The 12,094-nt window shown below is 46.6% G+C and overlaps 1 protein-coding gene across 5 annotated transcripts in view; it reads right to left on the minus strand.

Annotated features, from left to right (window-relative positions):
• Positions 1-12,094, minus strand: part of MYO5B (myosin VB) — a 335,064-nt gene that overhangs the window by 79,421 nt on the left and 243,549 nt on the right. For all 5 annotated transcript variants that reach the window (XM_086373450.1, XM_086373448.1, XM_086373451.1 and 2 more), the window contains exons 13-14: positions 8,961-9,083; positions 7,926-8,009 (exon numbers count right to left, since the gene is read on the minus strand). In XM_086373450.1, coding sequence (XP_086229576.1) covers positions 7,926-8,009; positions 8,961-9,083 — 207 coding nt within the window. The remainder of the gene's footprint in view (positions 1-7,925; positions 8,010-8,960; positions 9,084-12,094) is intronic.

Below are 12,094 nucleotides of genomic sequence, written 5' to 3' on the forward strand. Positions count from 1 at the left end.
CTCCCATCCCAACGAGGCTCAAACACTTGTGCTCAGTCTCCAGGCTCTTCCTCCTCATATCCATGCACCTTTCTTCCCATAACTCCCATTAAAATGGTGTCTCCCATCTCCTCCTGCTAATTCTGAATGTCCGAGTCTGCCTTCTGGGGGCTCTGAAATCTGATCTCAGTGCCCCTCCCGCTCAGATAATACGTTATCACTTTGCTATAACATAAGCCACCACGCATGTTGTTCCATCACGCACCACTTTCCTCCTGCCTGCTGCCCGCTTTCCCCACTGTGTTCTCTTCCAGCACCTTTCACCGCTCCACCTTCCTGTACTTCTCTCCTCTGAGTTGCAGATTCCCCAAAACCACATGGTCGCCATTTAACTCTTCTAACACTCATTCCCTGGACAGTGTCCTTTGTGCCCGTGGCTTCAACTATCCCCTTCAAGCCCCTCTCTCCATCTCGATCTTCCACGACGGCGATCCACAGTTCCAACCCTCTGCTCAATACCCTCCTCCTCACTCTTGGTGTTCCACTGGAAGCTCCGAGTTCAACACAGCCCAAAGCACTACCACCAGCTGTCTTCCCAGGTTTAGATTAGAGATCCTGCCACCACCCTACCTCTCATCCCAATCACCTAGTCTGTCCACGGTTAAGCCTCAGCATCCTTTCTCGATCAACCAGAATGCCCCTGTCCCAGTTCAGGCCCACCTTCTGGGCATATCCTTCTGCAAACACGCTCTACCCCACAGCCAGTTTGAGAGTTTTCTCTACATCCAAAACATACCAGTAGCCCCTTGTTTACAGACTTGTTGGTCCTCACTGTCTACGGCAAAGAGCCACCATCACACATACTAACTGAGAACAGGGGCAGTGGCAGGAATAGAGGGGCTGATGGACGTGGGAGAGGTCAGCCCAGGCATGGGGCCTCTGTAAACCAGTGCCAGAGAGCCAAGGCACACGTGAGAAAGGGTCATGGGCCCAGTCAGAAAGGCGCCTAGAAGTGTCCGCAAGGAAATGACTGATGGGAGTCTGAAGCCAGGTTCACATTCTTAAGACATCAGTGATTCCATCTGCCAAGTCCGAACAATACCAAACTGATTAAATTATTCTAATTCACATACTTTCAGAAGTGGGCTTCCAAGATGTTTGGGTCTTGGTAGAAGTTACCAACAGTATGACTATACCGTTGGAAAAGTCTAATTTATAGAAATCATTAATAGTAGCTTTTTTTGTGAAAAATCTGTAACTTCTGAGGTCTGGAGCTCGTATCAGAATCACAGAAGGAACTCTGAAATTGAATGCAATAATAAGAGTATTTTAAAATTTAAGCCCCTTTCCCTGCTGCCATCAGAAAAGCGATGCCTTTTATTTATTTGATATATTAAAGGATTTATAAGAACAAAAAATGAAAACTTCTGTTCAAGGCAGATTTTAATCTACGCAGGCACTGCGCCGTAATTGAGGAACAAACACAACCAAGCCTGGAGCATTTGTACTGTATTTTAAAAGCGATGAAAAAATAAATAAAATAAAAGCGATGTTTTCGTTGTTAGGTCCCGGCTATCGAGACTGCATTTGGAAGTGGTCGGGTCTCTGGGACAGAGAAGATGAGTGTGTTGGGACCTTAACACTAGAGGGGAGGGGTGGGCTCTATGTTCTATTCAGAACTGACGTTACAAACTCAGTGAACACACAGAGACATCTAGTTTAACCACAAGATGGAATGACCAACAGGTACCTTGATTAACCTCAGGCTGCAGGCAACAGTAAAAGACCAGGCAAATCCCGCACCACCCCACCCCCAACCCATTCCCCAGGACAAGGGACTGGGCCAGACAGGGACCTCCTTGTGCCCGGAGTGTCCCAACTGTAGACAAACCCAAGTCTCAACGAAAAGTAGTTACCAAGCTCTTGTTTGAAAATGGATTCATGTAAAAGGAACACATTTCTGAGTGAGAGAGAGTTGTGTTTTGTTGTTGTTTTTAATTAACTAACTCCAGTTCTGCTTTTCAAACAACCAGAAAGTCTATTTACCAGCTGACCGCCCAGGAATGGAAGCACTATAATTCACCTTAAGGCAGTCCTCAGAAACAGGATCCACCTGGGCCTTTCTAAAAACCTGCTCCCTTCAATCTTGAAAATACTAAGATAAAACCTTCAAACAAACCAAGCACTTCCCTGATACTGCATGTCACTTATTTCAGTGTCGGCAGGCACTGACTTTGGTGTTCTCTGCTACTCAAGTCTATATATAGATTTTAAAAGCCTGAGGCAGATCTGTTTGAAAAGGGATTAAAAGAAATATGAAAACACTTTCTAAAGACCACTTGAGGGTTTAAGAAAAATGTCAATTACAGGTATATACATAGCCGTTACCTTGGAAATCACAGCTATTCACTTCCGTTTATATGAACACTATCTTTTCTTGAAAGCAGACATGTGATACTAAAATAAGACACACTACAATAACCATTTGATTGGAATCTCTAGCTTCGAGTCTTTAGAAGCTCTGGCTGTAAACATAATAACAAACACATTTTCTTTTCCATCAATTCTTATATATGGTAAATGCTACCCTCCAGGTGGAAACAATTTTTGAACTTTTAGGTAAGAAATACCCTGTTTAATATTCATTGGAAGGACTGATGCTGAAGCTGAAACTCCAATACTTTGACCACCTGATGTGAATAACTGACTCATCTGAAAAGACTCTGATGCTGGGAAAGATTGAAGGCAGGAGGAGAAGGGGACAACAGAGGATGAGATGGTTGGATGGCATCACCGACTCAATGGACATGGGTTTGAGTAAACTCTGGGAGTTAACGATGGACAGGAGGCCTGGCTGCTGCAGTCCGTGGGGTCACAAAGAGTCGGACACGACTGAGCAACTGAACTGAACTGACTCTGTTTAAAGGGGTTTTAAAGGGTATTTGGAGGAAAAGTCTCAGCACTTTTTTTTCAAGAAGCAGGACCTTCCTGTATTGCCGAGAACGATCATGTTTTCCTGACTAAAGTTCTATCTTACACAGTTATCTATTTATTCTAAGTATTGGGGGAGGCTTTATAACTACCAGCAGAAACTGATTTTAAACAGGAAGGCCTCCAAAAACACTTCAAAGCTAATGTTACATAGTATGATGACTCAAAAGCTATTATATAACAACTTTTAAAAATGTAAAGCAAATGTGCTTGCTCAAAATGAAACATGTGTGTACCCTGGAAGGAAGCTAGCCGTGTAGAAAGCAATGGAATGCATGAGTCGTCACCCTTGATGCGCTGAAGCTGAGGGAGCAAGGAGACGTGGGGGGGCGGGGGGAGATGGTGTTTGGACCTTGTCAGAGCATCCTGACTCTTGAACCTCAGAGACAGTCGCAGCCCAGGTTAGGCAGTCTGGGCTCATATGGTCTGCCTGGCCTCAGGACCACACTGGTCTTGAGATCCCGTCCACGTGGATGCTGTGGAAACGGTACCAGCAGGGTCTGCCTGGGAACATGGCCCAGAATGGCCCTTGCTTTCCAGCACCTGCCGGCATGTACCCTGGACCCACTGCCCAGCTCTCTGACCTGAACTCTGTGGGGCCCTGGAATAGGAAATCTCCAGAAGAAAAAATCGTCCCTTCAAGATTCCCCCCACCCTGATTTATAAATTTTATCACTTTTTACAATAAACACTAAGAAGGAAAACCCTCCATCTTTAGAATCTAAAACAAATCAGTCTGTTAACCTGAAGTCATGTTTTAAAAGAGGCATCTCTCTACTTAAATCTCTATTTATAGCTTTCTGATAGCTGAGGAAGCAATTAGCTGTATTATAGCCTCTTAGGCAGCGTAACTGGCTTTACTAATTACATTCTCATTAACACCGTTTTATTTCACTGCTCTTGGTGGGAGCTCTTCAACAGCCTTTTGGCTGGCAGGGTTCCTGGTTATCTTCCATCCCATCCTGACTAGTTTTTCACACTGATTTGTTCATTTCTTACCAGGGATGCCACACAAAAGGAAAAAGCTAATAGGTCTCTCTCCAAATAAAAATACTTTAAGTAAAACCATGAATTTGCCTACCAGATGTAAGAGTTATGCTTAGTGAGAAGAAAACCAGTAAAAAGGTGGGCATTAACTGGATACCATAGGCTTGTATCTTTCCAGGTCTTTTATTTTTCTCTCTGCTTTAAGTGTATCCTAGAAACATAAACTCTGTGGGACTGCTGTGAAAAAAAATTTAAAGAAAATGATAGAGGCTCAGTGAACTATGAGCTTTAAAAATGCTACAACAACAGATGCTGCCAGTGGTGTCCACCTGTCCGAATGATTTAAAGCACATTTCTAATCGCTCTGATTGGCAGCTGTAGTCTGCGGAGATCCCATCTGTAGGTTTATAGTGACATACTGTTGATCTCTGTTTTCCATCTCCCGGGATGTCTGAAATGGGCTGGAAGGAGTCCAGGGTGGAGCATTCTCAGCTCTCCACCTACTGGGGTCTGGGGAGCCTGGGAGCCCCTCTCAGTTCAATCGTTAAGGGCTGTTGGTCATCATCACAGCATCTCTGAGGGTTTGCTGGGATGGGAGCAGGAGGGCCTGGCAACAAGGTCTTTGGTTTCTTTAGAAATGTTAGCTGGTGAAGGGGAAGGCTAGAGTTGTGGTAGGTGGACAGTGAAGAGAAGGGAGTTGGTACCTTTTAAGAGTGGGCTTCCCTGGTAGCTCAGCAGTAAAGAATCTGCCTGCAATGCAGGAGACGTGAGCTTGCTCCCTGGGGTGGAGAAGATCCTCTGGAGGAAGCAAATGGCAACCCACTCCAGTATTCTTGCCTGGGAAATCCCATGGACAGAGGAGCCTGATAGGTTACAGTCCATGGGGTTGCAGAAAGTCTGACAGCTTAGTGACTAAACAAGAACAACAAACCTTTTAAGAGTAGATCACAGAACTATTTTACACTCCAATTTAGCAATGCTGCTAGACATTTGAAGTGCATACTCTTTGAACTGTCAATTCCATTTCTAATAATTTACAGGCAGACACAACTATACAAGCAAGCAAAGATATATGTAAAGGGCATTCCTTGCAGTGTTATTTGAGTTAGCAAAATACCAACAATTGTTTAAAAAAGGAAAAGAAGTGGATATGTACTCATATGAAAAGTGGTCAAGAGATAATGGTAAGTGAAAAATGAGAGAGGACTGTATATAATGCCATTCATTTCAATTTTAAAAAGATGTACCAGGATGCTTGTATTATCAGAGTGGGAATGCATGAAAAGGTAGGTCAGGAGTGGGAGAGAATACTTCTATTTTATATATTTCTAAACTATTTGAATTTTTATGAGCCTATATTTCAATTCTAATAAAAATCTAGTACACCCTATCTAAAATGATACACCTGTTTAGAAAAGAATAAACACCAGGCCTGAGACTGCCATCCTAGAGAGGCCTGCTCACAAGACACATGCTTGGCTGGTGTCTGGAAACGTGGATTTGGAGGGGGCGTCTTTTGCAGTTCCTAAGAATGGTTCACTGAGCCTAAACTGTTTACACCAACAATGTTGTTTTTGCTGAGCCAACCTGCTTTCCTGCTGCGAGTCTGGAACTGGTACCTGCTAGGCAAAGGGTGCCAACACCACTGACTACCAGTAGGGAACCCTGAATGCCCAGGCTCAGGTGAGCTGCTCTGGTAAATAGTTGCCAGGGATCATCACGAGCTTCCCAGGGGGCGCTAGTGGTGAAGAACCCGCTTGCCAGTGCAGGAGACATGAGAGACACGGGTTTGATCCCTGGGTCGGGAAGATCCCCTGGAGAAGGGAATGGCCAAACACTCCAGTATTCTTGCTGGAGAGTCCCACGGACAGCGGAGCCTGGCGGGCTACAGTCTACGGGGCTGCACAGAGGACGCGTGGGACACGACGGAAGTGACCCAGCAGTGGCAGCAGGCATCACAAGGCACTGCGGTGGAAAGAAGCACATTCAGCAGGACTCCCCGTCCTCCCCTGGCGGAGGACTCCCAAAGCTCACACCTGGTTTCCATGGCCGTCGCCCCAGGCACCGTCTCCCTTGCTGATGTGCCTTATATCCATTTGCTGTAATAAATCATAGCCATGAGCACTATGGCTGAGAGTCTTCCTAGCAAATGGTTCAATTTGGGGGTGACTGTGGGGACTCCCAGCACATTCCTATTATTCTTTTCCACAGAACCTTCTTCCTGACCTTCACAGCATCACCAAAACTTACGATCAAACTGTACATCTTTTCACTTGACTGTAAGTTCTGTGAGGTTAACTACACGTACTTGTTACCACTATATATCACACAAATGTTTAATAAAGTTTGTTAAATAAAAATAAGGGGAAAAAAAATCTCAGTGGCTAATAACAGATAATCTGTTGGAGACAAGAGGGTGAGAGATTCCCTTCTAGATCCCTTCTAGATACTGGGATCCCCGAGAGACACTCAGACTAAGACAAAAATCAATGGCAGAACCAGACTCTGCACTTAACGGAAAGTTCTTGACACTCCCCCGCGGTCCCTCACTGATGCTCCTCCCCGACAGGAGAAGCCTGTCACAAGAAAGTTTCTTAGCCCTCTAGGGCCACTGTCACAGGAACAGGAGGTCACAGGCCTCTACTTCTAAGACACACAGGACGAGGAAACGTGCTCCTCAGGGCTCAAATCGTCCACTTCTACTCTCTCACTGTGGTTCCCCTCCCATCCCTTGCCTTTCTTGCAAAGAATGGAAAAAGTCACGTTAACCACCATGGACTAGAGGGCTGGACACTTGGCAAGGCGAGGGGTTAATCTCACATTGACGTGCACATTTATCCAAAGCAAGTTTGTCTCAGTGATGACTAATTCTCTAGATATGGGGAGATGACACGAGCCGGGGTTTGCCCTGGGCTGCCCACATTGCTGGTAACGACCCAAATCCTCCCTAAAACCCTGGCCTCAGGGCCACGTGATTTACCTGCCTCTAGATGCCTGGGTCCATCCCCAGGGTGTATTTTCTGCATTCCATCACCTCAGCCCTATGGCATTCAGCTACAGGTTATCACAAAGAGAAATTAATCTGCTACCTGCAGTGTTATCAGGCTTCCACAGTGAGTGTGGAGTCACGCGGTCGGAGAAGACAGCCTCTGAACTCCTGGAGGGTCCTCTCCTGGGCTTCCTCTGAAGGGCTGTGGCCAGCATCGGTGCCTGCCTCCAAGCATCAGCAAGGGGGCTCTCAGGACAAGCAGGGCTCGTGCTGCCCCAGCCCAGGCCGCCTCTCCCTTCAGTTACTATAGGCTTGTTCACCTGCCCACCCCCAGCCCGTAACAGAATGTAAATGCCTACAGGTATGTCAGGGCCGTGCCTCGCCAGGTAGGTACTTAATAAATGTGTTTAGGTCAGTTGGTACTTTGGTCCTTCTACCTGTAGAATGGACACAATATTTGCTGCCTTTTTGTTATACTCATGAGAAGGAAACAACTGAAATTTTGGAGATCCTAGAAAGCAACATTCCCGAACTGTAGATGTAAGGGTCCCCTGAATCCTACTGCTCCATTTATGTTTCTGGCCGTAGAGAGGTTCCACAGACTGCTAAGCAGAAATCAAAGGGGCTGAAACTAGGATCTGAAGGAGTTTAAGTACTTTTACATCTGCTCCAAGGAGACGGAAGACGAACGACACAACGGATGCCTGCAACGTGTCCACAGTTAGACTCACCATGATACCTTCAGACTGGACCCCTTCCCACATCCTTCCACTAGCTGGTACCTTTCCCAGTCGCCTCTGCGATCCCCTGCTTCCTTCCTTTCATCAGGCCATCCTCAAATTCTCAGACTGAAATGACTGGCAGGCCCCTCACCCCCGACCCCCGAGCATGATCCAGACTGGGGCTGGCACTGACCACACCCTGCCCGGCTCTGGCCTGGCTGCTCCGCTTCTGTTTCTCCACTTCCGGAGCTCTTTACCTTGCTGGCCTTCAGGATGTTGATCTGTTCTTCGTACACGGTATCTCTGTTTTTCTCCAGAAAACCATCTGAAAGGTACTCCACCTGGGGCCACGGCCAGAAACAGAAAGGGTAGTTAGTGCTCCTGCGTGACCCGGGGCCCTCAGCAGTATCTCCACTGGTTTCATCTCGTCCACAGCGTCTTCTGAAAGAGCTGCGTGTACATGGGAAACCCACGGATGCTCTCATCTAAAATGCAAACCCAACATGTACCGAGATGTATAGACAGGAAGTTGAATATTCATTTTGTGGAAAACCACATTCTTCTGCAGTCCATGGGGTTGCAAAGAGTGAGACACAACTGAGCCACTGAACAATAACAACATTGTTCTGGGCTTCCCTGGCGGCTCAGACAGTAAAGAATCTGCTTGCAATGCAGGCAAGAGAGCTGGGTTCGATCCCTGGGTTCGATCCCTGGGTTGGGAAGATCCCCTGGAGTAAGGGAATGGCTACCCACTCCAGTATTCTTGCCTGGAGAATTCCATGGACAGAGGAGCCTGGTGGGGTATAGTCCATGGGGTTGCAAAGAGTCAGACAGGACAGAGCAAATAACACATTGTTTCAAACATGAAGGAGCAAATAACACATTGATTCAAAAAGGAGTTCCCATAAGATTGCCTTGGACAGAAGGCTTCCTTTGGGTGCTCTAAATGCAGCTTGTCAGCCTCACGACAGATCTACTAAATTAGAACTTGCCTTTGAGCAAGACCTGGTGATGTACATGCACATGGAAATTTGAGAAGCACTGGGCTAGTACATATGGAACACAATCCACATGGAGAAATTCTAAGTCTACACCAGCTGCTGGGAAATGAGCCACGTGGAGAAGGAACCGCTCTTTCCTCTCTCAGGCTCCAGGAGGCTAAACAAGGCCCCACCCAAGAGACTCCTGGCCATTTATCTGACTTCAAAGGTCAGCTCCCTCTTAGCCCAAGAACCTGAAGTCCCCTGAAGGTGGGGCTCTCGGAGTGCTGAGCCCACCATGAGAAGACCTACCTTATCTGCAAAGTGGATGACAATGAAGGCCTTGTTGGACATGCGGGGTTTCTGAAAGTGTTGGCTGCCAGAGTGCCTGTCATAGAGCTTCTGAGTCCAGTTCTGGTCGGTTCCTTTGGGGACCTGTGGATTCACAAAATCAGGGGTTTTGCAAAGAGGAAAAAGGAAGTCGACAGTGGAGGCAGGGTGATGGAGTCTGCCAGGAAGTTGACCTCAATGAGGCTGGATTCAGCACTCAGACCCGGACCCTAACCGGATGTGGAAAGCAGACTCAACCATGGACACCTGGGATCCCACACTGCACGCTCTCAACATGCCCTGCGTGCTGGCTCCTGTGGTGTCTACAGGCGTGCACTGAGCCTCAGGGAACCTGCCGGTTGGCAGATGCTGGAAGAGCTGGGAGAGGACGAGGGTGGAGGCGAAGGTTACAAGAGCAGAATCACAACCCATGGGACAAATCTGAAGATGCTTTTTCGTTCTGGTGGGGCCAGTGACTTCAGGGTCATGAACACATCACCCCATCTCTAGTCCGAGCTCCTGTTCCCTCAGGCCAACTCCTGCAGCAGGATAGCTGGCCCTGTCTCATCTGAACACCAGTGTCCAGGCTCAGCTCAAGTCCTTTTCTCAAGCCTTTCTTGATCACCCTCGATCCCACTCTGGAATTCTTCCAGTTGAGTTCTTACACACGCACTGTCCAACAGTGCTCGTCAGTTGGCTTTTGCGTCTTGTCTTGTCTCTATAAACTGTAGGTTTGTTGCACTTGAGAAATATGTCTTTTTCCTGCCCCTCAAAAACCTTAAAACTGGGTTCCAGCCACAAACTGGGTGCTAAGTACCTAGTGACTGAACTATGCAGTACTAATCTCTACCTCCCTCAAATTTACATTTAGAGATTTCACTCCATTAAGGATTTGAAGAGCAGCCTCTTTCCATATCTTTAGAGATAGCTTCGAAAGTGAAAACGCATCGTGCTTTGCTAAAAACAAAGCACAGAGCCACTCTGCCCACCTCTCAAATGATCAAAGATGATGGCACCTTGTCGAATGTGAGGGTACCCCTCCTTCATTCTTGAGCATCACTGCACACACCCCTTCCTCAGCTACGGGCCACCAACTGCCTTGCCCATTCATTAGCTTAGACTGTACATGTGGATCAGGCAGGGCTGAAGGTGACCCTTCCACTAGCCATTTAAAAAGGGCTTTGTTTAGTAAATTAATAAAACCTGTGCATATGAAAAATTGCTTACCCACTTGAAAACAAATTTCTCAAATACTTTGTAACCAAACAGATTTTTCGCAATACTCAACTTGGTGTAATTGGTACTGAATATCCAGTGTTAAGTGCCATAGGATTTTTAAGAAAACTTTTTCCTCAAGGAGGCTATTAATTGTGTTGGGCAGACAAAATAAAATATATTTAATTCAGCATTTTAAAATATATTGTTTCATATTTGTCTCCAAGCAGCTTGTGTTCAGAAACACCAGGTCGGGGGGGAAGCAGGAGGCCAACCTGGCTGAGCTCCTGGGAGGCGAAGCCGGAGAAGAGAAGCAAAATGACCCAGACCTGGCAGCCCCGGGGCAGACAGGGCAGGAAGGGCGGGACCGCGATGGGAAGTCCCACCCGGGTCAGCACCTGCATTTGCCAGTATCCAGCTCGTCTTGTCCATGAAACTGGACTTCTCAGCAGATTTCATAATCGACATATTCCCTAAATCAGACTCACGTGAATCAATGAGTAAGCGAGGCCCGAAACCAAGGTCATATGTAAACATATTTCCTGACGAGGGTTGGTCTCTGTTCTCACTCTCATCCTTGACTAAAAATGAAGGTGAGCAGAAATTCACAGGAATGAAGAATCTCAGATAATGCTAAAAGCAAGTGTCCAGAGAGCTTATTGCCAGGCAGTTTTCTATACATTTTTGATATATTAACTCATTCAATCCTGTGAACTAGGTATTAGTTTCTCAGTCATGTCCAACTCTCTGCAAAGCCCATGGAGTGTAGCCCACCAGGCTCCTCAGTCCATGGGCTTCTCCAGGCAAGGGTACTGGCATGGGTAGCCATTTCCTTCTCCAGGGGATCTTCCCGACCCACGGATTGAACCTGGGTCTCCTGCATTGCAGGCAGATTTTTCACCATCTGAGCCACCAGGGAAGCTACTATACACATTTTACAGGTGAAGAAACAGAGCAGTTAGCTAACTTGCCCAAGGTCACACAGCTGGCAAGCAGCAGAGCTGGGGTTCAAGCCAGGACAGGCTGGTTGGTTGATGTGCTCCTCACTGTTTGGGCTTCCCTGCCTGATGACAGAGTTTTAAAGGAGCCACAAAGGCATGGTTAGGTGGGAAGCAATCATTTCCAAAAATCTTTTCAATAAGTAGATTTAAAACAGGCATTGGAGACAGCAAGCAAATCTTGTATTTTGATAAAATCTAGATTGCGGTTATCAGTAGCGCTGGAATATGCAGCAAATCAAATCCTTAAAAAAAAAAAAGTATCTGCCAGCAGCTTCATGCACGCTTTCTTGCTCTCCCAAGGCACCGAGCCAGGAGCCTGGACTCCAGCTCTGCCTTCATCTAGGTGGGCACTGTCCCTCAGGAGGTGAATCCCTCTGACCTGCTCTCCTGGCCACACCAAAGGTGAAGGCCACATCTAGATGAAACATCTCAAATTGGCAAATGTTGTAGAGATAAGAAGTAGATTTGTGGTTGCCTAGGGCTGTGGAGGAATGGAGAATTACTGCTAATGTATATCTTTAGGGGATGATGAAAATGTTCTGAAATTCATGGTTGCATAGCTCTGAATACACGAAAAAAAAAAAAAAAACCCACTGACTTGTGTATTTTAAATACAGAGTTGGATGGTTCATTAATTCTATCTTAATAAAGCTGTTAAAATATATTAAACCTCATTTTACTTTTTGCTACTGAAATAAAACAGAAAAAACTGGGGGGTGGGGAATGAAATAATCCTTGGACTTACTAAGTCCCTCATCCCCAACAGCCTGGGGTATAAAACCTGTGGCCCAGGACAGCTTTTCACCAAGGTACCCCTGGAACCCTTGTAGGAAACTATGTCTGGCTGCCATCACTGGCCTGAGACATTGCCTGGAGCTAAAGCCTGCCCCAGCCCAGCAG

Source organism: Bos grunniens, chromosome 24 (genome assembly GCF_055505025.1).
Source record: "Bos grunniens cultivar Pamir isolate PY7600 chromosome 24, Bosgru_T2T1.0, whole genome shotgun sequence".
Classification (NCBI taxonomy): Eukaryota; Metazoa; Chordata; class Mammalia; order Artiodactyla; family Bovidae; genus Bos; species Bos grunniens.